Source organism: Meleagris gallopavo, chromosome 20 (assembly GCF_905368555.1).
Source record: "Meleagris gallopavo chromosome 20, MGAL_WU_HG_1.1, whole genome shotgun sequence".
Taxonomy (NCBI): Eukaryota; Metazoa; Chordata; class Aves; order Galliformes; family Phasianidae; genus Meleagris; species Meleagris gallopavo.
The window spans coordinates 8,471,475-8,497,924 of NC_139423.1; the positions used below are offsets into that span (position 1 = coordinate 8,471,475).

A 26,450-nucleotide genomic window follows, 5' to 3' on the forward strand; every position below is an offset into this window, starting at 1 on the left:
TCATAGCTAGGTGAATATGGGCATCCTGCATTCTGGTAAGCAAAGTTGGTTAGCAGAGTGCTGCAGTGATCTCAGTGGGGTAGGAAGCTCTGGACTTCACTTTAGGGGCTTAACTGATTCTCCATCCAGTGCAGTATGTTTTGAAATGTGGCCATTTAGGCTCTTTATTGTCTCAGTTGGATACAGAATGAAAATGCTGAGTAATACTGAGCAATGATAAGATTATTCAGAGTCTATCTCATGCACAAAGGGAAGTGCAGTTCTTTCACTGTCTCTAAAGCACCAAGTTGTGAGTCAGCCAAAGCCTCTGAGGGCTCTGGGTAAGAAACACGAGCCTTTAAAGGCACCTCGTTAGGACTGAATCTTCAGCACCGTCTGTAGTGACACACAAAATCATACTCATCTCAAAGAAGGCAAATGTTGAGAAATTAAGGGAGCTAATTAGTGGAATCAGCTGCACTGCAGAGCTGAGGAATTGAATGTGATGGAACTTGGATTCCAAAGCTAGCTGAAACATGCAGGAAGTTTAACCCTGACAGGAAATGCTCCAACCCCAGTGGGATAAATAACCAGCCCCAAACACATGGGGAGCATTAACTGACATGCAGAAGTTCTGATTGGCATGAGGGTATTCTGCTGGCATGCAGCTAGGGATTGAAATCAGATGTCTGGAGAGGAACTGCTATAGAGTACGATGCTCTGCTCTGCTCTTTGATGGAGTCCATCACTCTTATCACAGGGCTGACAAAGCAGCTTACCCTGCAGGTCGTGAACAGCCACCACTCCAGTGATGTGTTCAGGGCAGCAGTTCTGGTCCTGCCTTAAGAGTTACTGCCACAAGGGTGGCATTGGAGAAGAGTGGTAGAGCAGAAGACTGGAGGCAGTATTTGCCTCAATCGTCCAATTTGAAGATGCTGGGATGGGAAAGGTAGAGGCAGAATGAAACATGTCAAAAGTGAGCTTGTGAATTGGACTTAAAGAGGAAATTAGAACAGATGGCAGAGGGTTTCAACTAGAGAAATAAAAAGAGGAGAAACGTGGTCATTATGGAGTGAGAAAGGGGTTGAAATTAGACCTATCTACATATAGTCTAAAAATGAATTAAGAACACCTAGTCCACATTTTCAGTAGAGAGGATCATATTGAGCAATGGGACAAAGACAGGATTTCTAGTGGGAATATATGTAAGGGAATGAAAATTATTGCATGTAAGGTGGAAAGCAAAGCATGAAGAATTCAGTGTGCTCAGGTGAAGGTGCACTGGCAGATTTCCATCCCAGGATTTGGCACATTAAATGAGTTCAGCTTACCCTGATATTTCTCTTTGATGACTGATTTTTTTTTTAGGCAAATGAAATACTGGTGATTTACTCTATCCAGATTTGAGTGAAGAATCTGATATTATACCACAGGGGAAATTACCAGTTGAAGTTGAGACGATGGGGATTAGTGTGCATGGTGAATGCAAAACTGTTAAAGTGCAGAGGAAAGGGGAGCTGTGAGAAGAGAAGAAATGCCAGACAGAGGCAGTCAGTAAGTGGAACTCCTCAGGAGTCAGTGTTGAGCTCAGTCTTGCTTGTTTCATTAACGAGTCTGGCACAGCAGTAGGAATGTAGTAAAGAAATCTGCTGAGGACACGGGCTTTCTTAATACAGAGGATGATCAGAACATCAATCAGCAATGAGTGAATGACAGAATTCATCTGAAATAGAATAGACAAAGTATTAAGACGTGCATTTAGAAGTTAATAACTAGAATATCATATTACTCACTTGAAGATGACAAAGGCAGGGGGGTGGGAAAAAAACCGCAGAGAATTACTTGCTCCCAGGGATAACTGTGAGCCACCAATCTGATATGGGGAGGCAAACACAATCCTAGAAGGTACAGGTTCACTCATGTTTGAGGAAGATTAGCAGGTACAGAGAAGGGCACTGAGGATGATCAGAGGGTTTAGAACAAGAGGAGACTAGAAGAGTTTCATTTGTTTAGTTTTTCAAAACAAAGGCTAGAGGAGATAGGATTGTTTTCAGTAAATATATCTGATAGGTAAAGATCAGAGAAAAAAGAGAATTGTTTAAACTAAATTATGATGCTGGCACAAGAACAAATGATATTAAAGCTGAAAATTTTAAATGAAGTGCTGGGACAGCCTGCCAAAAAGCACAATATGATGTAATTGAATGTAACAGTAGGAGGCTGGATCAGTAATCCAGAGCCCTGTGTTCCTAGATAACTTCTTTTTTGGGAAGGGAATTAGCCACAGCAGCTAAATGCAGGGAATGGAAAGAACAGCCCAGACCAACACCACAAAGGTGTTCCCAGTGATGGAGCAGTGCGGTGTGCGGTGCGTACCATGGAGTGGTTTCTTTCTTAGTAAGAAAACAAGGCTGCAGTTTGTGTTGCTAAGTGCTAGCTGTATCAGCAAAGCAGTGTCACTAAAACATTTTGCTGTGGGTTTGAGCTCTTGTTTTTTACCCAGAATGTAACCATCTTTCACCTCCCAAACCTAAATATACATTGCTGAAAGCACACCTTCAGGAATTGCTGTCTCGACGCTGTCAGTGCCTTGCAGGCTGTGCAGAGGCTGGAAGCAGGCAGTGTGCTCAGCTCCCCGCTCTGTCCCTTGGAGCTCTCCTTTTCTGATGCCCTGTTAGGCAAAGTGCCCGCATGGGGAATAATGTTGTGCCTCTTTGAAGAGAAGCAGTAAACAGGCTTTTGGCAAAGCAGGTACTGGCGTCTAACCGGCACCTCTTAAATGATGCTGGCTGACATACACACATGCTGCAGTGATGCTCCTGCAGTGGGAAGAGTCCCTGACCTCAGAGCATGGGACCTCCCCGTCCTGCAGCCCCTCTGGAGCAGGGGCTGAGCAGCAGCTGGTGCCAGGGGCTGGGGCTGCTCTGCTCTCCAACAGGTCTGCACCAGGTGCCCCACGTTGCTCATCCGAGGGCAAGAAAATGCAGCTGGCCAGAGTCCTTGGGTTTGGAAGCAGCTCCACTGGATAAGGTAGGGCCTTCCCTTTTCCTCCCCCCAAGAGAACTGGCAAATTCAGCTCTTCAATGGCACGGGCTCATCTCAGCCTTGCCTATAAATAGATAAATGAGATTCCTCCTGTCCCAGTGAGTAATTCTGACATCCTCCCTTTGCCTCGCAGAGAGCTGAGTCACAGGCACTCTGCACTCCAGTCCCTGCATTACTTACATGGTCTCAAAGGAAATTTTAACACATCCAGTGAATCATCAGGGATTGGATCATGTTTAAAGTTATTCCAGTGGCATTTCCCTTCTATTGTAGCAAGTCTGCCAACACCTAAAACTTTAGCTAATCTGGATTCAAAATGCATGTTGACATACACAGCTACTAATACAAATAACTTTAAAAGTTTCTCTTAAATCTGCATCAATAAATAAATGAACCCTAGTGGATTCCTATAGCACTTTGGGCCTGCTAATTTTGTCAGACTGCTTCATTTTGTTGCTGCTTATTTAAAAGAACTCAAAAGTTTGAAATATTTTAATATTAGGTCCTTAGGTCCCTAATTTAATCTCCTGCAGGTTTCCTGCCAAAATATTATTTGCACTGAGATGGAGCTTGCAGCCCTGTGCTCGTACGCATTCCTGTTCTTACCCATGATAAAAATAAAATGCCTGCAAAGCAAGGACAAAACCAGAGTGGTGTTAAGTACAAAACACAGAGCATAATATAGTGGCTGCACGAGGATCTGAGCTCCAGCATGAAGCTGCATCTCCTGATGGGGCATTTTCACTTGTCACCCTTCCTTCTCCCACATGGGACAGTGTAGTCTGATTGGCTTAGAGGCAACACAGCATCTGCAATCAGAGGAGGTCTCCTCCTGCTTCAGAAACAACTGAAGAGTGGAAAATTCTCCAGCAGAATTTGGGAGCTGTGAAACAAATAGAAACAGATTTTGCTCCGTTGGTTTTTTGCTTGCCTTGCTGTATCTTAGAACTTCTTGGGTCTTTCCACTCATCCAGAATCCAGTTACCAGACTCCCCATTTGAATGAACAAGAAATGCTAATGTTGGCTGGTTTGCTGCTGTGCTTTAGAGACTCTGAGACCTAAAACCTGGCTGGTTCTTTTGATAACCCTGGGAATGCTGTGTTTTATTCAAATAACATTTTTCTAGCACCTTTTCATAAAGCAACTCTGCCTGTGTGTAGATTGTTAACAAGCATTTGTTCAACACATCCCAGCATCAGCTGCAGTCTCTCCATGAGATGGTTTGTCTCCTACACTGAGACTTATTGGTTTATTTATCAGCCCAGCACAGCTTTGCTTGACAGTGTTCTGCCAGCTGTTACTATACAACAGCATTGGGAAAAAAGATCAGTTTTGGCTCTCAGTGGAGTTGGACATAATTCAGCTACCTGTTGACAAATTATGATTTGTTTAACAGCATAAACTGTAATATTTTTATAGCTGATAGTTTTCACCCTTCCCTGCAGCTGCGAAAAAAAAAAAAAAAAAAAGAGGAACTCCCAGAAGCTCCTCACTTGAAACCAAAGTTTTCTTGTAGTAATGCCTTGTACTGTTGTTTCTGTGCAGGAAAATGACATCTCTAATGGAGAAATCAGTGGTGTCTGCGTGATGCTGGAAGAGGGCAGGTATGTTGATAGAATCACACAGCTTCTTGCTTGGCCTCCTTCCTGCAGTGCTCTTTGCCACACAGTGAAGGGATGGAGGATGGCTGGTGAGGCCTCACGAGTGGGGCTGGGCCTTGAGCTGCTGTCATGGTTTTATGTTTTTGTTTTGTTTTGGTTCTCAGTATTCCGCATCAAAACATCATGTAGTGTACTGGGAGTTAAAGTGTTAATGCTCCAATTCCAGGCACTTATCCCTATACATTACAGAAATCATGGCAGCTCTGAGCTGCCATGGGGACACAGTGCAGTCCAGGCCTCCAAGTTCCCCGTAACGCAGCATGCAGGATGCGCCCTCAGGAGAGTGCTGTGGTCCTGCTAAGAAGAGCTGCCTTCACAGAAGGTGAACGAGGTAAGGGAAAAAAAAAAAAGTGGTTTTAGAATAACTGCGTAGATGGCCTTGTTCTACCTGCAGCAGTGAGCTTAGTGTAACTTCTCAGTCTGCACTCCTGCCTGTGCTGGGAGTGGGACAGCAGTGTGGCTGCACCAGGCTGGGTAAGGGCTACTTCCATGTACTGCGTGCTTCTGAAAATAGGGGCCAATAATTGAAGCCAAATGACATAGCAGATCCACAGCATAAAAAAATACAAAATTAACTGACCAATTTTTGCTCATGCCTTTAAAATACGCTCCGCCAAACTGTACTTCATGACTATCTCTCAGGAGGGCCAGATCCTGTAGGACATGTCCTCAGTTTGCAGAAAGAGATCATTAATCATTAGTGTGCCCTGGTCCCTGGCTATTTTAATCACTGGTGAAATACTCATGCAGTTCCCACTCCTAAAAATGGTATTTGACTCCAATGCACATGATTTCCTTTGGCTTCCTTTCCCCATTTAATAGCAAGCCATAACAACTTGGAAGTGCAAGCACTGGAATCCATAGATTTGCTTCTCATCTGTCATGGAGCCAAAGCTTGGTGCTGCAGGTAGTATCTGTGCTGACCAAAAGATCAGAATATATTGTGACAGCCGTTCTGCCTACAGACTGATGGTCAAACCCTGTCCTGTGTACTGGAGCTCTGTCTTTGGTCCCTTCTGTATCATTAGTCCAGTTCTGTTCCACTTTATGATATAATGGTTAAAAATGCTTTTTGTATATGCTGGCAATAATTAAGGCATGTTAGTCCACTGTGGGAGAAGTGGATGAACTAGCAGTATGTTTGAAAACTGCAGGCTGTGGTAACCCATAAATCTTTGTCCAGTTTTCCCTTTAAAAATGCTGCACTGAAGTCACAGGAAGCTCAAGGGCAAAACAAACTGCTCAGACTCAGGATCACAGTGAAGCTGTATACTTTGCTTCTCTCACAAGGCAGATGACCAGCCTGAGGAATCTGAGTTGTTCAGAGAAAACTTCCCTGCCCTCCCTTAATTGCATTGTTCCCCTCTCCCTGGGCTTACCTGATTTATAAACTCGATTGCTTCAACTCTGAATTCTCTGCTTTTACTCTTCATATGCGAACAGGTTCCTTTTGAGCTTAGAGAAAGCACCAATCTGGTTTTGCATAGAGGGAGGGAGCAGGTGAAAAGCCTAACAGGTGCACTGGTCATGAGGGAGCCATTCAGGGATAATTACAGCATGTCAGCTCAAAGGCACAATGACAAATAGAGGACTATCAAGAATTCAAATGTGGAATTTAACTCATCTCTTCTGACAGTTATTTACATGGAAAACCATGGATCTTTCTCTTGTATCTTTAATAGACAAGTAGAAGTATGTACTTTTTTTTTAATTGCATATAAGGCAGTATCATCCTCAGTAACAAGGAATTTCTGTCTGCATGGCTGTCGGGTTCAGAAGTCACATCCTGTTACCAGCTTTAAAACTTGATGCTGCACAGAAAGGTAGGTAGAGAAGTCCCACTATCCTACACCAGCTGATGAGTTTGTGTGCTTGAGACTCAAGGCATCTATTCATTTTGTTAAGCTTTTATTTATGTATTTATTTATTTTTCTCTTTATAGAGAACTAAATCTCAACTAATACCAGCTGGGCCCCAGAACAGAGTCCAGCTCTTAAGAACGCTGTCCTGGCTGTCCCATCAGTTCTCTCAATTAAACTTGATCAACACTAGCCTCATTAAAAAGACAAAGCCCAGCAGTAATCTTCTAAAACTAAAAGATGCTTGGCAGCTTGGATTTCTTCAGTGTTACTTAAAGTAGTTTAAATCATGGAGAAATTTTGCCTTAATAACCACATTTCCTCCATGAAACAGCTATTCATCAAAAACTACAGCAAAGTAGCAAAGGGCTCCAGTGACAGAAGGCACCAAATTTGCCTGCAAAATGTTATTTCCTGCACTGGTCTAATTCAGATCATGTGGCTGACATACAATTTCTATTTGAATGAATGTACCAGATTAAATTATTCCAGGCAGATGTTGTGCACTGAAAGCAGTTGATAACATCACAGGGCAGTTCAGAAAGGTCCTGTGCAGCCAGAGACTCCTTGCAGCCTGGAACACTGGTGCCAATTGCTTTGATGTGCAGAGAAATATGAATGGTGGCTCAAGCTTAGTACATCTTCTGCTATCCATGCAGAATTATCTGCATGCAAGTAGGAAATGCTTTATTTTGGTAGGGGCTATTTTAATGTTCATACTACTTAGCATACTCTAGGGATGGTAACTTCAAGAAGTCTAGGGCACCACTTAAGGAAAGTAGAAGTGGATGGCATCATTGAGACTGACTGAAAAAATCCTGTGTATACTTTTCAAAACACATTTATTTTAGGAATTTCTGTATTTTCCAAGCCAGGCTGGAGATGCTAAATGACAGTGAAGTTTCAAAAGGAATAGCCAAATTTGTCCTTGAAATCTTAGTGCTTCGTCCTGGGCACAGAGAAGTGGACTCACAGGTCTGCTCAGAATGTCCTGCAGTGAAACAGAGCAGGATCCCACCTGCAGGGCATGCAGGAGCCCTCCTGCCTGCCAGCCCCTGGACAAATACCAAGTGTCCCCACAGGGCTCTGCAGCTGCCCTCCACTCCGAGAGGCTATTGGAGGGGTGTATGACTGGGAGAGCTGTTTTGAGAATAGATAGGATAAAAATAACACCGACTCTTCTTGCTCTCCTATTCACCACATGCAGTCACATATATGAAGGGTTTCTTCCACAGAGATGCATAAGCAGGAAATTGTGGCTTACCAGAAGGTAGAAGAAACAGGGTTATAAAGCACTGGAAGAGTTTGTCAGACATTTATACAGGCAGAGATCCCATAGCACATGAGAAAACGATCCATTCATCCATGCACCAGCTTCAGGACGAGCTGCAGGATTGCCCTGTGCACATCCCCTGCATTTGGAGGAGCTCTTCTGACCTCCACATCCACCACTGGGTTCTCTCCACGGGGCGGAGCTGTGATAGGAAGAAGCTGGGCAGGCTCAATCCAGTATTACAAAGCAAAAAGGGGGTTATTTTAACATATAAATATTCTTACTTTGAGTAAGATGAGAATACTAAAGATGAAAATTGTAACATAGGAACAAAAACCCCTTCTGGATCTTCCTGTTTCCAGTACTAAGCGTCGGTTGTTGTTCTCCATCTTGTTAGCAGTGGAGGTGCTTCTGTTTAATTGATTGGTAGATACTGGATTAAAAGCAGGTCAATTCCATCCACACGTCTCACCAGGGAAACATTCAATTCCTCACATCTTGTTTTGGTATCAGGTGAAGGCACTGCATCAGCTACATGAGGAAACAGTCTGCGGTTTCATGTGCTGGACCGGTCTCAGAAATCAAAGGCATTAAAGCAGAAAGTCCTGAAGCAAACAACTCCAAAGGCAGCGACCTGCAAGGCAGCCCTGAGCAGCACAAGTTTCTTTGCTCCCAGCCCATCCTTAGCAAACAGTGTGCCTTTCTTGTGCCCATTACCTCCCTTACCTAGTCACACAACTGCTGGGACCAGGATTGTCTTTTAGGGCTCGCTTACACAGAGCGGTTGACTATTCTGCAATAGCTGCTGCAGGATGACTTCATGTGAACACACTCATTCCACAGCGGCTGTTGGAGTTCCTGATTCATACCATACCTTAACTGGAGTCGTGTCAGCAAGTCAGTGTGCTTTACAAAGTTAAGCAAGACCCGGGACCCAGTTTGGGGTTTCTAGTCACTTCTCCTTTACACAAAGTTCAGCTTTAAGAAAAGCAGTTGAAATGTTCCTGAGAATGACAAATAACAAGTGAGTAATGCTTGCTGTAGAGCCACATAGCCCAATTAAAAATAGGTAAGTGATGTGTAAAGGCAAGTCTGTGCAGTTCGTGTAGAGAGAAGGGAAAAAAATAAAAATAAGCATGCATTTCTAATCTATTGGCACAGTCATATGAAGCAGAATTCATTGATAAAAATATCAATTAATTGATAAAGAAAGCCTTTTCAAAAAGGTAGTGACTAAAACAACCAGATGCTGGGAAAGGGACAGTTGTTGTGGAGCCAGATAAATTTGATTATCCATCTCCCTAGGTAAAGTTATTAAGGGAGAAAAGCTTTGAACATTGTTGTAGAGTTCAATGAAAACAAAAACTTAACACATACAAGCTCTCAGAAATGCAAACAAGGTGTTAGAATGCATGATGGAGAATAACTGAATATTACAGTTCTGTTTAACAAATTGCTTCTCTTTGTACAATTACTGCATCTCTGCCCTAAGCAGGAACGAAGCTCAGAATAAGATGACGAGAATGAGATCTGCCATGGCTGAGAGCAATTCAGCAGGAAAAGGAGTAAAGTAGGAGTTAGCAAGGAGAGGGCAGTTCCCAGTGTAATGAAAGGCATTAAGTCTAAAACTACCAACACTCTCCCAAACATGAAAAGAATAAATTGAATACCAAAAGAAAAAAGAAAAGGAAGAAATGCAGATGTAATAATGCAATAAGCTAGCAGACATCGCTGTCCTGGAATCTGAAAAAACAGTTTTTTGAAATACTTCTGACTGCAATCATTTATGGCAGCACAGTCCTGTGATATTAGAGGAAGGGACATGAGCAGGAACGTTGCAGGATGCAGCCCTTCCATCAGCAAGCAAACAGCTGTGCAGAATAGGGGCACAGTGACACAGGCAGGCACTGCCCAGCCCACGGCCATCAGTGGAGCAGTCGGTGCTCCTGCTGCCCAGGCACACTGGTGATGCTGCATGGCCACCTTCCCACGTCCTGTGACTGTCCTGCAATCAGTGGAGTAATTTGTAATGCTAAGTAAAGGACCAGTAAATCTCTGTGGCTCGGGGTGCACCCCCTGCTCCCCAGTGCCTTGCTATTAAGCAGCCACGTTCCTGCTGAGTGCTGTGGTCAGGGTTGTGTGTCTCTGGGGTTGGTTTGAGAACATCCCTGGCTGCACTTTGATCTGATAGCCAGAAATGAGAGATAGATAAAACAGGGAGGGAAAGTGCTTGGTTTCTTTCATTTCTCCCACTTTGTGTTCCAGTTCTCATGCCCTGAGATTCATACAACAATGCACTCTCCATGCCACAATTAACAGTGAAGCTTTTCCGATCCACTCTGATGGAAACTCAGCCTGTAACACCACTTTCCCCAGCCTGTAACACCACTCCAGCTTGCAAGCAATCCTTCCCGAAGGCAGACCTGCCCTACCGTGCTCGCTCTGCACCCAGCACTCATGCTTACCTTCCAGGCCTCCCCGTGCCGGAGGTCACAGTTGACCATTGCAAGAACAATAAGGATTTTTAGGGGCATTATGACTGGGTTAGTAAAACACAGCTGCCCCTGAAAGTCCCTCATTTTTCTTGCTGCCGCTCAGTCCCCTCCACGTCCCTAGGAGGGCAGAGGTCTGATGGACTCCTTTCGCTCCAGCACGGCTCTGCCATCTCATGCTGGCTTTGCTGATCTGCCAGCAGCAGCCCAGCCGTGCTGACCAGCCGTGACACAGGCAGCGGAGGTGTGGAACTGCTTTGTCATCGCTGCAGGCTCCCTCCTAAGCAAACGCTGCGCTGCACTTCAGCGTAACGCCAGATGGCTTGTCTGTCACTCGGCAGAAATGCCATCAGACAAAGCACACCTCGCTGTAAGCAACCCTCACGTGCCCCCCGAATCGCTGGGGCAAAAAGCAGCAATGGCCGGTCCTGCAAGCACTCGAAGCACCGCGCTTTGTCCATTGAGCACAGAGATCCCAGCGCCGCTGGGCACCTGCTGTGTGTGCACTGTGACTGCAGCTCCGCCCAGCTGCACGAGCAGTTCTTGATTTATTAATAAAGCTGGGAGTTCAATTAGGTAATTGCCACTGATTTCTCAACCGCTTTCAGTTTATGTGATTTTTAAGAGCTATACTTTTCCTACTAAAAAGGTGCCAAGTGGTTGGCTGGGAATTCTCAACCCTCATTTACAAATCCTCTTGGAATTCCCAGCCCAACCCTGCATATTCGTAGGGCAAGGAGTAGCACTTTTCTTTTAATTCACTGCTAATTTGAATCTTGATGGCAGCGGACTCAATAGAATCCATAGGCGGATTCCCATGCATGCCCCCACCTTGCTGTTTCCCTGAGCTCACTGTGGGGTGCTGGATGGGCACACCACCCCCCTGCATGCTGTGGGAAGCTCTGTGCTGGGCAAGCACTGCTTGCCCACAAGAACAGAGCTCTGAGAGCTGCTCTGGGACTCCAAGGGCCTTAGGAGCAGAGCAGGGAAGCACTATTTTTTTCTCCCCCTATTGCATTAAAAATGCCCTGCCCCTCAACAAAGGACACTCTTCCCCATTCCAGCAGTTACAAGTCAGGACAAACACGACACTGTCTCCATACCCCACAAGGTGTGCTACGAGCAGCAGTCTCACACAGCTCGGGTGCCATCCTGGGCAGGCCTAGGCTCTCTGCAGGGCTCACTTTCACGCTGCTGTGTCACATCCAGACTCAGAACAATGGGGCTGAGCTGCAGAGCTGCGCCGTGTTTGGAGTCACTGCCGTTCAAACATGCCATCTCCAGGGACACAGGCAGGGCTGGCACAGCTGTTCTGCATGCAATGGAAATGCTGAGGTTCGGGCAGCCCAGGGTCCCAGCCACGTGCAGCACAAGATGAATGTCCTCACCTCTCTCACCAGCAAATGATGCTCCATGGCAGCAGCCAGCCTGGCACCTGGCAAATGCCTCAGCTCCTCTCATTGCTGTACAAAGCCACACCTTATTTTCATTTAGAATTTCTTCTAACGCTTGCAAGTTAAATGAAAGCAACCATTATGCCTTGATTTGGTAATAAAACATGAGCTGTGATTCTGATCCAAATATTATTTGCATCTTTAAAAAAAAATAAAAATGTAACAGCAGTATTGTTATAATAAAAAAAAAAGCAAGAGCCCTCTGAATGCTAATGACGTTGGTGTCCTAAATGAAGCACAAAACCCAGATCCTGTGAGATGCAAAGCATGAGTCAGAGTGTCAGCAGTCCCACACTGCAAGCAGCACTGCTGCTTCATTCATTTAAGGAATCAATTCCTCTGTAATGAGCACCAAGTAGTTTCTAGGACTAAAATTAAAATGAGATGCATACTGTTATTATTTTCAAAAAGTTCTTATTTTCTTTTTTCCTCGTGGAATGACAATAAACAGCTCCTTGTAGTTGGAAGGAGCCCCAAGTAAGGACCAGGTCCCCACAGCACTGCTCAGAAGACAACCCCTGAGACCCTGCAGGGAGCCTCCCCAGCAGCACAAGCAGATGGAGCTCACCAGGGCAGAGCACAGCAGGCAGCTGGACTCACTGCAGATTTCAGCCTGGTTAGGCTCTCTCACCCTGATTTTGTTTTACTTGCACTGGGTAGCTGGCAGACTCCTGGAGGATGGATGTGTCCTGCCCTAGGGAAACCCCCTTCAGTTTAGGGGGGTTTACGTGTTCCTTCTTGAGCTGGAAAGGCAGCACACGGCTGTGTGTGCCACACAGGGACGTGCTGCTCCTGCTGCCACACAGGGCACAGTCAGACTTCAGCATTGGAGCACAAGTCCCTGGGTTACACTGAGGTCAGGAGGGAGATTTGGGATTGACAGCTTTTTGGCCTGTTAGATTTGAAATTCATAAAGCACCAGAACAGCACAAAAAGAAACCAAAGGTAGGAAGTCAATGCAGTTTCTAAAATTCCTCCAGCTTTAGTCATTGAAGAGGATTGTTAGAAACGCACAAAGGGCCATTTCCCTCAATTTTTTAAGTGTGAATTTCATCTTGACAGTTTCATTTCAGAAACAAAAATTGAAAACAAATTGTCCTATAGACAAAACAAAGGGGCAGATCCTCAGCTGGAATAGACTGGTATTACCAAATGAGTAACACCCGCTCACAGTAGAGGCTCTGGCCCTTGTGACAGCGGCTGCCTGCTGCCGTCCTGCTCTGCCCAGCCAACAGCCTCAGCCTCTGGTTTCAGCTGGCCGCAGAGCTGACTCCAGGTAGCCTGATGGAGACAAAGAGCAGCCTTCAGAGCCGCTGGGTGTGCACAGCGCTTCAGGGACCCTGTGTGCACTCTGCTTTCCAAAAGTGGGGCTGGCTCCAGGTGAGCGAGCCACAGGACACAGCGTCGAGAAAGCAGCCGATACCAACAAGGCCCTGAAAGTAATGAGCTGCTGTGGAGAAATACTGGCGAAGCAGGCTTCCAGAATCCAGTTATTTATGGGATTTGCTCTCTGAAAAGAAGCATTTCTCAGATTTTTCTTTCAAAACCAACACTGGGCTGATCGTCATCTTGAAAATTAAAAGAGGTCCCCAAGAAAATATTAACTGCAGCGCAAGAGGACGAAAGCATGCCTGAATGCGGTCCGATCTATGCCAAACAAGACCTGCCTCAAGAGAGACTGGCACAGAAAACGGTGCTGGCATTTGGGAAATCCCTTCAGCCACAAATGAGTTACTAATAGGGCATTAATTAGCTTTGGGTCCTGCCACCACAATCTGACTCTGATTGGGCTGTCCTTTGTGCAAGCCCAAGCGTGCTTTAGAAGTCACCATGCTAGCTGGGCTCCTTGGCTCTCTCACCCAAAGAAAAACAAAACCACACACATTAGTTGAATTCAGGAAGTTCCTCACTTTGCCAGTCATCAGAAAACAGACTGACTGCTGCTGTCTTCAGTGGCAGCCCAGCTTCCATGCAGAACATCAAGCTCTCTGTCTTCGTTGTGCTGAGACACTCAAATTAGCACACACCTGTGCACTGGTAGAGGAGCACCCATCTCCCAGGGCTGACAAGGGGTGGCTTTGGGCACAGACATTTTACAATTCACTTCCTTTGAATTCTTTCGTTTGGAGCATCATTTCTCTGCTCTCACACCTCTGCCACCATCAGCAGGAGCTGGAAAGCCAGAGTTATTTTTAGGGGATGGTACATTTAGGCCCTGTTAATCTTGACTGGTTCCTTTGAAAATGACAACGTTGGATAATCAAACACATTACACAGAGTTTCCATGGAGCCTACTTGGAAAACCATCCTCCCACCTTTCAGCAATTGAGGAGCCAATAGTTCAGATAGCAGCATTTAATACTGCGCTGACTTGCCTCATTACCATGACCTCACTAGCATTTATATGCAGAGACCTCCCAGAACAAGGAAATTATGGCACCGAACTGACTTTAAGTATATAAAATAGAACAATTAGTCACCAAAACGTCTTCTGGAATCTCCACATTATACCCACCTCAAGCAGCAAAAGACCATTATCCAGCTCAGCCTGGCACAGAAGAGGATGACAGCAATGCCCGGTCAAATTGCATGGTCAAACAAACGTGTTGGCAAAACAATCCCAGAGCAACGGAGAAGGAGCTGCTGGTGAGAAGGCGAATGCATTAAAGTGGCTGGCACAAGGGAAGGGACAGGAAGGGAGAACGCTAGGAAAAAACGCCAGGGGAGGAGCTCTGGCTAAAAGAGGCTACATGACTGCTAGTAAATTAAACAGTGCAGAGGCCAGCCATTCCAGTCTGAAATCACCTAGCCACCAACACAGGACAGCCACATCCAAACAGCCTGTTAATGATGGTCCCTGGCCCACAGAGACTTTCACATCATATCCAGGGCTGGCTGGAAAAGTCCCAGGCCAAAGCTCTGCCCAGGACCACGCCAAGCACACGGCCATCAGCTCTGCAGTGGCCCACAGGTACAGCCATGCAGCACAGCAGTGCAAGCATCTCACTGCAGCACTGCACACCTACCCGCTGGGTCCCAGCTGAGGGCATTACTGCAGATCTGCACCTGGACTGATCATCTACAGGAGAGGCAGGTGTGCTGCCTCCAATTCGGATCTACCTGTACTTGGACCAGCAAGTTAGGAGAGAAGCAGCCAGGCAAGCTTTGCTGGCACAGAATCAAGTCTGGCTGGCATTAAGGAAAGCAAAGCGTTACAGGAGAGCAGCAGGAAATTGCTAAGCAAAAGGGATTTTTAAATAACTTCATTTTAAACAAAACTAGGGAATTACCATAAAATAAATGGCCACACCTTGCTACTTACACCGTTCTGCCAACAAGACTAGCTTTTCCATAGCTATTCAAATATGAGACCTAGGTGCCTAACCAGCTCTTTCAAGCTGGTTTCCAAACTCCAGCCAAAAATCTTTCTGATTCACCACTTTCTCAGGCACACCAATATGCAGAGTACGCTTGCAGGCTGGTACTGTGCTGTACAAAGCACTTAAGCACACATTTAATTACACCGTGGACCAGGGATGTGATTAATCATATGCTTGAAGTTAAGCATGTGCTTAAGCATGCTCCTGATCTGGAGGTTGAATTGGATCTAACTGGTATTGTACTGCTCCCCATTTTCTAGTTCTCTGAGGCTCAATAAGTGGAAAGGTTGTAAGAATATTCCCGTGGTTGTGCACTCCTAAGAATTCATCCAAAATTCTGGTTTCAGACTTTTTTAATTGCAATTTTTGTTGCCATTCTCCCCACACCCTCCTCAGAACCAATTGTGGGTATTACAGCAGTATGGATATTATTTATCAGCATTAAAACATGAGGCAATTATCATCATTCACAAACATTTTCACTTGGACTAGATGATCTTTTCTACCCATAATGATTCTATAGTATTTTATGTCTGAGGAGTGTACAAAGTCCTCCAAACAAACAAACAAACAAACAACATGATTAAAACTGCTGCACTGCTAGCAGCACTCAACTCATGGAAGAACTCAACCATAAAACACACATCAGCTATGAGTGGCCATGTAAATCCATGTTTCATTAGCTGCAGCGTACACCACCCTGGCCATTTTCCTCACTGCACTTGTCCACCTTCCTAGTAAAGGCTTATTCCTAGATCATAACAATTTCAGGGAGGCCAGACTGTCTCCAGTCCCCAGGGAGGAGCAAGCAGAGGAGCAGGGGAGCAAACAGCTCCCTTTCCTAAGGCACAGCTGAGGGCCTCCTCAGTGACCGAGGAAACCACTGCACAGGAGGGGTGGACAAGAGCTGCATCCCAAGACAGGCGTGTGAGTGCCACAGCCCCACAGCAGGGAGCACTACGCCCATGTTCACCCCATAAAACCACTTAACACTGACCAGCCAGGAGGTTCCAATTAAAGCACAGCACGTGCAAATCGATTTCCAACCAGCAACGCAGAGCGCAGGAGGTTTGGTTGTCTCTAAAGGAGTTCTCCTTTGAGAAAGAGAACAGATACAAGAGTTGATACACGTTTTGGCCCCTCCTCACAACTAATCTCATCTCACCTTGTTTGTTGCCAGTACATTCACAAAAAGTGCTCATTTTGGCAGAGCAAAGAAAACCATTCCCCAGAGAGACAGCTCACTGAGCCCAGTTGCTCTTCTCACAGCCCAGTTGCTCTTCTCACAGCACCAACACACTGACCTTGTTTACTCGAGCTGTGCAGCTCTCTGCTCACCATGCTGGTCGTTGTACAACATGCAGCAACATCTTCCACAGGGTGGGGGGAAAAGTGCATCATTAGGGAACCCCCAGCTCAGCTGTAATGCTGCTCTGGGAGAATTGACACAATCTGTTCTTTCATTTCAGCTTTACTTCACAATGGTAAACTTCAAAATGCTTTCCTACAGATAGCTGGATACATTGGGAATACTGTCTGGTTTTGAGTCCAGCCCTGTGTTTGCAGAAGCCTCCTTAGAGCAATAACAGGACCTTCCTCCTCATTTGCTACATTCCATTAATTCAGCCAGACAGGACTTGGCAACATGAAGCTGAGCTCGTGTTCTTAACATCACTGATGCTTTAGAGCCATAAGAACAGGTTAAAGAAACCCAAATTCACAGACTTGAAAGTCACAGCAACATCCAGAAAAGCAGAACTGCACCATTTGGGGCCTGCTGAGTGCTGCCAGCACGCCTTATCGGAGGAGCAGCTTCATAAACACAAGTTTTAGGGTCCGTTTCATGGACAGCCTGAGGTTGGTATTTTCCCTTAGGCCCCACAGACTGGGGAACGTTGCAGATTGCAAGCAGGGGCACCAGGACTGGCTGGCAGCAAAGTGCTGAGTGGAAACCCTGTGCCTCCCACTGACTGCTCCCTGCTGCTCTTCATTAGCTGCCAGGTCAGACACCTTATCAGTGTACTCATTTTTATTTTCAGCTCTTTTCCTTCCTGGCCATCAGCTCAGCAGTGCTGCTTACACTCAAAGCTGTGTCCAGAATACTGAAGTTGAGGGAAATTTCACCTAAAAGAAAAAAACAAAACACCAAATATTTGGCCATACTTTCATTGACCAGAAGTCATTCTGGTGGGAGATCATTTCCAGAAGCTGAATTGGGGTATATTCCATTTCTTTCATCCAAACTAAAATACCTCCTTCCACACGTAGGTTTACTCAAGGAGGAGATGATGGAGGAGAGGAAGAACTTATCACTGCCCTGCAGCCAACCTCCATCCTGCACAGCCCACCCCACCATGCTCACAGCAGCCTCGCTATACGTATTTTTAAGCACTCAGACCTGTGCTTGCTGCCTGCGTGCAGCTGCCCATAACTCAGCACTGGTTGTCTAACGAGGGTGGCTAGCTAGTTACACCGTATTTCTATTTGGACAATGCGCTTTGAAGTTCAAAAAGGGGTAAAGTTCAAAAAGTTGCAGACTTTGCAAAGGCTCATTTCTGAAGGCACTGCTGTAAAATGATGAAAGCACTGATGGCTGCTCATCCACAATCACTGCCAGCCACCGAACTGACGCAGCACGGGGCGAACCCTGCCGGGGTACCCACAGCTCCCAGGAGATGTTTCAGGGCATACCTGCTGTGTCTTTGGAGATCTGTACACTCATTCTGTGATGCAAACAACCTCCAATCCCAATTTATATTATAAGTTTAAATTCCTATCAGATGTTTTGAAACAAAACCGCAGTTTGTGGGTTTTTGTTTTTTTTTTTTTTTTTAAGGCAGTAATGTCTTAAACTATAAAGACATCCAAAATTTTATGTAACGACCATTACATAACACCTCAAACTGGCTCCTAAGCGTTTTTCTTACTCTTTGGAGTTCCTACACTTTTATTTGGGGCATGCGAGACAACGAGTTATACAAGTGCAGTTATTCACATGGGCTGTGTTTGGAGGGAGCGAGGGAGAAGAGCTCACTCCATGGAAATCTTAAAGGGAGAAGCTTCTTACTATGTAAAGAAGTTTGCAAGACACAGAAGCATTCTCTCATTGTGTCTCACTGCTCTTAATGGTCGGTTACAGAAACGAGGAGCCCAGGAAGCAGAGCAGAGATAGTGCTAGCTTTGAAGTCTGAACGCATGCAGAGCCTCCAATGGCACACAGCATTAATATCATAAATGTGTGTGAATGTTCTCATTCAGGCTGTGATTTACTCCCCAAGGGGATGCGCAGCTAGCTGAAATATGCTACATGCAAACCAAACCCTTCCAATGAAGTGAGTGCAGTATGTGAATCCTGGAGCTAAATTTAACACAGCTCTCATCTCAACAGAGCTCTCAGCACTGCAGCTAACGCTGCACTCACACGGGCAGAGCTGTGCTGGAGTTCTCTCCTTTGGTACACTGTTCTGGATGGTGTTTCTGAAGCTCCTCGCTAACTCGGATTAAGAATTTCACTTTGATTTATTCAGCTGAATTTTGTTTTCAGTGCCATTGTTTCAAAGCCAAGTCAATCTAAGTTGCTTTTAAAACATAGACTCAAACTGGTTTGGGGCCCACGTAACTCCCGTGAAACAGACACTCCTAATACATTAAAATACCTTTAACTGTATTGCTGAATAATCCACGACACCGAAAAAAAACCCTGTATACCATAAATATCTGATTACATTTTTCCAGTCATTGCATTATTTGTTTGGTTTTATGGTCAAAGGCAAATTAAACTGAACTGGGCAAGCTCACTCGTGGTTAAGTTCCTTCCTCACTGCTTCTTGCTCTGCAGAAGGGCTGTATTTGCATAGGAATATACTCCTCCCCCAGAAAAATTTCTTTCAAAATTAACAAATGAAGTCACAATTATACAAAATACTGTTGTAGTCAAAGCAGATTTTGCAATTTAAAGCACTTTAAATGCAACCGAGACTTTGAATCTACTTTTATAAGTATCCTTCAAGTGTAAAATACACCCACAGCCTCAGTCTGACCGAGGAATCTGTATCTTTCATAAAATAACAAAACAGCACAAATCGTTTAAAATCTAGCACGTTTTAACTGAACTACATTCAAGTTCTTCCTTATGAAACAATCTCTCTTTTCATGCAAGGCTTTTCATGCAGATTCTGGCTCCAAACTCACAGATCAGTTTGCTACAACCCGTCCTGCAGTGCTGACTGTCCTCCGGGTCCCACTGCCTCAGTTTGTTCATCTTTTAATCAGAATGAATTCCTGACCAACTCTCAGCATTTCACTCTATAAGCTCTTAATTCATTTTCCAGCACTGGTAGGTTGCTGCTCGCTCCACCCTCTCAAATATCAGCAATTGCTGCTGCTGCTCTTAAAGAGAACTCCTTTTTGGGGAAACGTGATATTATTCCAGATGTTTCAGCTACAGCTGCTCTACAGAACCCGGCCTGGTCAGTGCTCTGTCACGAAGCTCAGCATCAAACCCTTCTGGATTTTATTTCTCGAACTCCTGCGCTGCTGTATGGGAACGTAACCCTCCTGGCAGCAGGGCACGCCAAGCCCTGCACTGCACAGAGCAACAGAGGTGCTCCTAAAGAGCTCTGCATTTCTTCTCAGAAGCACAAAAGCACAGCTAACTTCAGCACAGCACCAGGCCAGTGTCTATCAGCTTCTGCAAGCTGCTGGCTGAATTTAATTTTAGCGCTTCGAACCACATTTCTCACAGTATTTTATGAGTTACCACGCAGAGGTGAATGAATGCTGAATGAAATCTGCTTTCTAATTTTACAGTTTGAGGAAATACTATGCCTACAATTGCAAAAAAATGCAAAGTGCACACTGAAATATTGGAAACAGCAGTATGGAGACTGCAGTGGGAGCAGCCCCGGCCCTGCTGTGATGGGAGCATTTGTGCAACTAAGTGAGGGCAGACAGCAGTGTGCCGTGGGCTGCCAGACCAAGATTGCAGAACCTCGGTCAGATGGGATGTCCCACAGTTAAGGTAACGTTAATGAATGGCAACACTAGCAGGCATGGTCAAGACCCTAATCCCAGATCTGTAAGTGGTGTCACTAATCTGCACTGGAAAAATATTCCAGTCCTGCATGATGCCATGCAATGTGAGCACACCACACATCTGCATGGACTTGCAGGACGCTGGGAAAAACTTTCTGTCTGAAGAGAGGAAGAACAAAGGTCCACTGCTTCTACAGATGGGAAAAAAACAACAACCTAATCCTCCTGAGCTGACAGGCCACCAGGATCCACGCAAAATCCAGGGAATCTACATAAAATCATAGCTACTGAGCAATGAAATCCTCAGAAATACTTTGATTATTTAGTGCTAAAGCAATATGCCATTAGTCCATTGGGTAGGCAGGGAAGCAGAAGCTGATGCTGGACCAGTATCACCTCTGGGTCATTTCCTACAGTTTCAAGCCTCATTATTCCTTTTCCACGCTGTTGCTGGCTCACGGTAAGCTTCATGCAAACATAGAGTGGCGTCGGGATTTCAGAGCCCCGCTGTGCCCCCAGCAAGGGCAGGTTTCCAGTCCCACGTTGATACCCCCCTCTCTGGGATCTGAGCAGCTGTAATTCCCTATCAGTACCACCATGTGCACACACACTTTTCAATCCCTCTCCTAAAGCAACTGAACCCAGGCAGAAAGGTGAAATCTCTCTACCAAGCAAAAATAAAACCTGGCAAAGGGAGACAACACTGTGCTGAAGCCACACAGATGCCACCCATCTCTGTCCCTTACAGGGAAGGCACACAGACTGCAGGAAGCGGCTGAAGCCTCAGAAGGCTGTGCCCTGCAGCCCCTGGAAGCACTCCTGCCTCTCCTCTCCCCTTTGGGACATCACTTTTGGATCCCCAGGAAGGAAAGCAACGGAGCCAGCAGGCGCTGGAAGGTTTTCCTCAAGCAGGCCAGCAGTAGGAAAGGAAACATGCAGTCCCTTCAGCTGGCTTGCCCCTGCGTGAGGAAGGACCAGCCTGCAATAGGGCTGGCACAGAGCACGTGGCGTTGCCATGTGAGGACAGTGCCAAGAACGAGGGGAAAGGAGAGGTCTGCGAGGTGGGTGCTTCAGGCCTACAGAAGTCTGCACACCCGGAGTGCAAGGCTGTAACACACAGCCAGGCTCCTGCGAAAGGTCAGACCAAACAAGAGGGCTGATAGCAGGCACAGCCTCCATCTAACCTTCCCTCCTTGATCACATAAACCTGTAATGCAGACGCTGCGCTTGCCATGCTCAGTGCCCTTCTGCAACTCCAAATACAACCCTGGCTTGAAGGTCTCTATTTGCAAACATAGAGGACCAGCGGTTCCTAAATTGCAGGCAAACATTTGACTTCTCTTGGTCCAATTCAAAGAATATCCTGCACGAACCCCACCCCTCTGCACAACAACTCAGGCCCTTCATGCCTAGACAGTTTTCTTTCAGGCCTTATCACAGATAAAATATGGCCCCTTTTTTGTTGAAGGAGTAGGACTTGCCAAATATTTACCAACTCTTTCAGCAGGCTGAAAATGTCACTCTTGCAGCGTAATAAACTTCCCCAGAAAGGCCCTGATAAATAGAGAGCCTTGCTGTACTGGCCAGAACTAGCTTATTGTGGCTTAAGAATTGCCAAGTCTGATGGATGAAGAAAGCACATTTGTACACACAGAAACATTAGTAAGAGAGGCATAAAGTTTAGAAGTAAAAATAAAACAAAGCCCCATTATTATTAACTGGGGTGTGGGGGGGAAATAATAGAGCCTGCATCCCAGAGAGCAAAGCACGTTACTGAAAGCTCCTGAACTAAAAGCAGTAACTTAAGAGCTTGTCCACAACTTGCAGCAGAAGCTCGAACCATCTTATTTAGCATTTGGAAAGTGCTGAAGTGTGGCCTACCCCCAGTCCAGCCTTCAGAGCAATACTATGCAAAAATAAAATAAAGTAGTTTTGCTTTGTAATCTGACCCACAAAAAAGTCATTTGGGGCATGAGGGAATGCTCTCCTCCAGCCCAAGCTTTAATTCAGAGGGAATGTTTAAACTGAACAGTGTAAAACAGATGCTGAGAAATACATCTGCGTGGCACTGCGTGTTCTTTGGGGCACAAACAGAAGTTGGGGAGCACTTATCAATGCAGCACATATGGCTACAATAGCTGCAAGCAGTGCAGACGAATGGAGAAAAATTACATTCTTAGCACCAGAAAGTCCACCAGCAGAGTTCTGGCAGCCGTGAACAACCGCATCCACGTTAGCTCAAATGGATGAATATTGCTGGGACAAAAATGTGTCCTTTCACCTTGGCAAATGCCATTACGAGAAAAAAAAGATTCGTAGAGGCAGCTAAGGAGGCAGAAGCTCAAACAGATTTCACACATCCCGATGTTGGCACTGAGCTCTGCAAGCACCACGCTTTGACTGGACCTCGAATGAAGGAACAAACCAAAAGGCAGCACCTCAGTAATGCTGCAGCACAGGGCTCTGGGGGCCGTACTTGCCAGAGCTGCTTGAATGCAGGAAGAAAACAATTACTGCTGGAAAAAAAAAATCCAGATTATGCTAAATCTAGCAAAAGCTAAACCCAGCAGTTTACCCAGCTTTCCAGAGCAAACCACAATTAAGAAAGTCTTCTATGAGAGAGAAAACTCCGGTTCAGCCCAACAGTACACAGACCGAGCAGCAACACGAAGAGCCGCAGCAGCAATCACTGCTGGGCAGCGATACCTGAGAAGCTGCACAAGAAGTTGCAAGGAGAGTGCTAAGGAGGCACAGAAACCTTCCCCCTGCTCCCCCCTTTCACACCAGCAGGTTTTAATGTTAATGATATGGCTCCGCATGCTTTAAGTATTTTTACACCATGCTTGCCGTCCCGTAGCTCTCTCGTTCCAGGGCGGATGATTAGAATCAGATTTCTGTGATTTCACTGCAGATTAATTTCGTTAAGAGCTGAAGATCCGCGGGGAGGAAGGGCTACGGGCAGACCTGCAGACCCTCCTTGGCAGCGTTCTCTCCAAAAAGGGGAGCAGTATTTCTGCCTTTCCTCCCTACTTTTGCAAACTTTCCCTATTTGTGGCTGCTAGGCTGAGTTCTCTGGAAAAAGGGGCGTACAGGGAAAAGAAATGCGCAAAAATAAATTCCTTCAAGTTCTGGTTTCAAAGAAAGCTCCCAGTCAGCACCAAGAGGAGAACGGGCCCAAGGCAGCCCAACTGTGCCCACAGCAGCTGTAACACTGTGCACAGATCAGTGCTGTACACCCATCTGTGCACAGACACACGTCAGGACGGCTATTCATACACCTTGTGTGCGCTGTGCTGGATACACGGGGCTGAACGAAAGTGAAAAAAACTGAGCGGTGATCTCTCATGCCATTTACAAACTGTTACTAATTGCAAAACACAAAGTGAATGTTTTTCATGGGTAAAGCGTACGGAACGCAGCACTGAAAATGGGTTTTGTTTGCAAAACTCTCCTAGGATCTGAGGGTAAAAGTTGTGTAGGTGTCTGCGTGCACGCTGAGGGCAGCACTACAGCAAAGAAATAATTCTGTTTGAAACCTTCCTGCATGTTTTTTGAGCCACCCCAACTTCCATTTGCTTTCATAGAACGTGGCCACAAGAACGCTGCTGCCAGTTGGCCTTGCTCCTAATTCTAGATCACTGTTCTCGACTCGACAAGAGAGAAGGAAAGACATCTGTGACAAACAAGCAATCACGAGGAGCTGCAAAATAATTCTAATCTAAGAACCTAAAATGTAACATAATACAGAAGGACATGGAAGCAATAAATATACGCTAGATGAGCAAACAGCCATCCCCACACATGGCATTACATGAGTACGGCACCCAAAAAGGAGCACAAACCAGCATCCACAGAAGTGCAGCATGCAGAATCAAAACCAAAGGCAAATAACAAGGAGCACCCGAAGGGCGAAGGGAGAAAGCAGCGACATAAACACGAGGAGTAGCAGAACCAGGCTGCCCCGTGCTTGTGTGACTACTTCTATTAAAAGGGGGAAAAAAGGGTAAAAAAAGGAAAACAAGAGAGGAAATAAAGAAGAGCTGCGTTTTCTGAAAGTGAAAGCGGTGAGGAAGGCCGCCTGCACGGCGCGGCATCCTGCACAACCACCGACGGCACCGACCCGACGCGCCCGGCCGCGGCCCTCCCGGCGCTGGAAGGAACGCGACGCACTTACGGTCCGCGGAGAACGAGCTCCGTCCCATCGCTACGGCCCGCGGGGAGCCGGGAAGGGCAGGGCAGCGGCTGAGGCGCCCCGAGCCGAGCCGGGCCGCGCCGTGTCCCGGGGGCCGCGGCCCCAACCGCTCCGTCTTCGCCCGCTGCGAGCCCGGCAGGTCCTGGGAGCCGAGAACTGGGACTTTGTAGGCCAGTTGAAGACACGAACCTCTCATCTCGCCCGCAAAGACCCAGCCCTCAGCTCGCCCGATCGGGCGGGGATCGCGATTTTTTTTAATTAAACTATTCTTTTGATTTAATTCCCTTCCCCGGCCGGTGCCTATCGCGAGCGCCGAGCCCCGGTCCCCGCCCCGCGGCCACGGGGGACCCCGCCAGCAGCAGCCGCCGCCCCGGCCCGCAGCAGAGACCCGCGCCGCCCCCGTTGCCGGCTCCCCGCAGCCCGGGCCGGGCCCGCAGCGCGCCGTGACTCGGCACCGCACAGCCCGGGGGAACTCCGTGCGCGGAGAGCGAAAACGCCGAGAGCTTCCAACGGCCGAAAGAGCCCGAGCCCGCCGCCAGCCGTGGGAGAGGGAGCGGGGGAACGGGCTGAGCGGGACCCCCGCGGCCTCCTCCCTTCCCCAGGGCCGCCGGTCCGCGGGGTTACGCCCGGGAAGGGCTCGGGCTCGGCTGAAGTCCGCGCGGAGAAGCGGCGGGGGACAACGGGCCCCCAGCCGCGCCTCCCCGGCCGCTCGCAGGCGGATATTTAAGTCGGTATTGATCACATCGAGATTTTTTTTCCACCCTTCCTCTTTGCCCTCGCAAAAGGCAAAAGAAACAAATAATAAATTCGTTGCCACCAGGGACGTTGCAACATTTCTGTCGGCTTCTCAAGCGCTGCATTTGCTTCGGCGTGCTTACAAAGTCCCGACCCAACACGCAGGAGAAGTAGGGCAAAGAAGAGGGAAAAAAAAAAAAAAAAAAAAGAAGAAAAAAAAAAAAGAAAAAACAGCCCAAAGCAGCCATTTAAAAAGAGGGGATAAAAAATAACAACAACGATGAAACATTCAAAAACATCAAACCAGAAAGAGGCGAGCTGCTCCGTGCAACGTGACGGCGCAATCCCGATGCGGCGGAGTTTCCGTCCGGCTGCAGTCACATCCCTCGAAAGTTTGCTCCACGTGTTGCGGCCGCGTCCCGGGAGGGTCGGCATGGCCCGGCACACCGGGGCGGCACACGGGGCCGCTCCGCCGCTCCCGCTCCGTTTAAGGAAGCGGGCAGTCCCCACCCCTGCGCCGGGCAGCTCCAGCTGCAACCCGGCTCGGCGAATTTGGAGGCTCTCCCAGGCTGCCCTCTCCACCCCTTGCCCTCCCCGCAGCTCCGCCGGTCCATCCGGCCCCGCACGCGGCAGGAAGCGGCCGTCGCCGTCCGCGGCCGTCCCGCAGGCGCCCCGCGTTCCTCCCGGTGTCGCTCCGCCGGGGCAGCCGCGCCGTGCCGAGCCGCGCCGCTCCGACCTGCGCGCCCCGCGGCCCACGGAGGGCGGAGGGCGCCCCCTGGTGGCCGCTCGGTGCCCGCACTGCTGCCGCGGCCGCTTCGAGCCGCTCCTGGAAGCCCCTCGGCTCCGCGTCTCGTCGCGGAGGTCGCCCCGGGAGGAACCCACGGAGGGTCGCTGCCGGCAGCACCTCCTCACTAGGCGTCCCGAGCGCAGTGCCTGCACGCAGCTGCTCGCTCCGTGTGTCCCGTACGTGTCTCTACGTGCTCAGCCTTCCCCTCCTTCCCTCACATGTCCTCCCTATATAAATGTGCTGTAGCGATGTCAGAGGACACACTCTGCCCTCCAGTACGTCCAGCACCTTTTCACTTCCATGCGGTATAGCAGGGTGGTGCGTCTGCACTGCTGGGAATACCTGAGCACAAAGCACAGCTGGAGCACGTGTACAACCTATAGGTGTAAGGCCTCCGTAAAGCCACACTCACACATACACACACATTTTAAAAAGTACTATGAGAAAGTACTGCAAAGCCTGCAGTAATGTAAAGTTAAGTCAGAAGGGTCACCTGAAACACCATGAAAAAAGGAGAACATCCTTCCTTCCTGCATTTTATCTTAAAGTTATTCCTCT

The 26,450-nt window shown here is 47.3% G+C and overlaps 1 protein-coding gene and 1 long non-coding RNA gene across 3 annotated transcripts in view; both read right to left on the bottom strand.

The window, feature by feature from the left end:
* LOC104913813 (uncharacterized) overlaps window positions 1-26,450 on the bottom strand; it is a 55,852-nt gene that overhangs the window by 20,479 nt on the left and 8,923 nt on the right. Inside the window, exon 1 of one of the 2 annotated variants that reach the window (XR_014887489.1) lies at window positions 25,410-25,865. The exons of the other annotated variant lie outside the window; for it this stretch is intronic. This is a non-coding gene — a long non-coding RNA (uncharacterized LOC104913813). Of the gene's footprint in view, window positions 1-25,409; window positions 25,866-26,450 lie in introns of those variants that run through there. 2 annotated transcript variants of the gene reach the window in all.
* Window positions 7,371-25,353, bottom strand: LOC116217325 (uncharacterized). Its single transcript, XM_085240474.1, has 3 exons — window positions 25,338-25,353; window positions 24,353-25,213; window positions 7,371-8,822 (listed from the first exon to the last, which is right to left on the bottom strand). The coding sequence occupies exons 1-3, from the start codon at window positions 25,351-25,353 to the stop codon at window positions 8,782-8,784; spliced, it is 918 nt and encodes a 305-aa protein (XP_085096600.1). The 3' UTR covers window positions 7,371-8,781.

What these genes read in the sequence shown, in the direction of transcription:
- LOC116217325 (XM_085240474.1), bottom strand. An exon ending in GAGCTCGTTCTCCGCGGACC is followed by an intron (nt 8,823 to 24,352) that starts GTAAGTGCGTCG and finishes TGTCATTCTCAG; the next exon opens with GAACATTTCAACTGCTTTTC.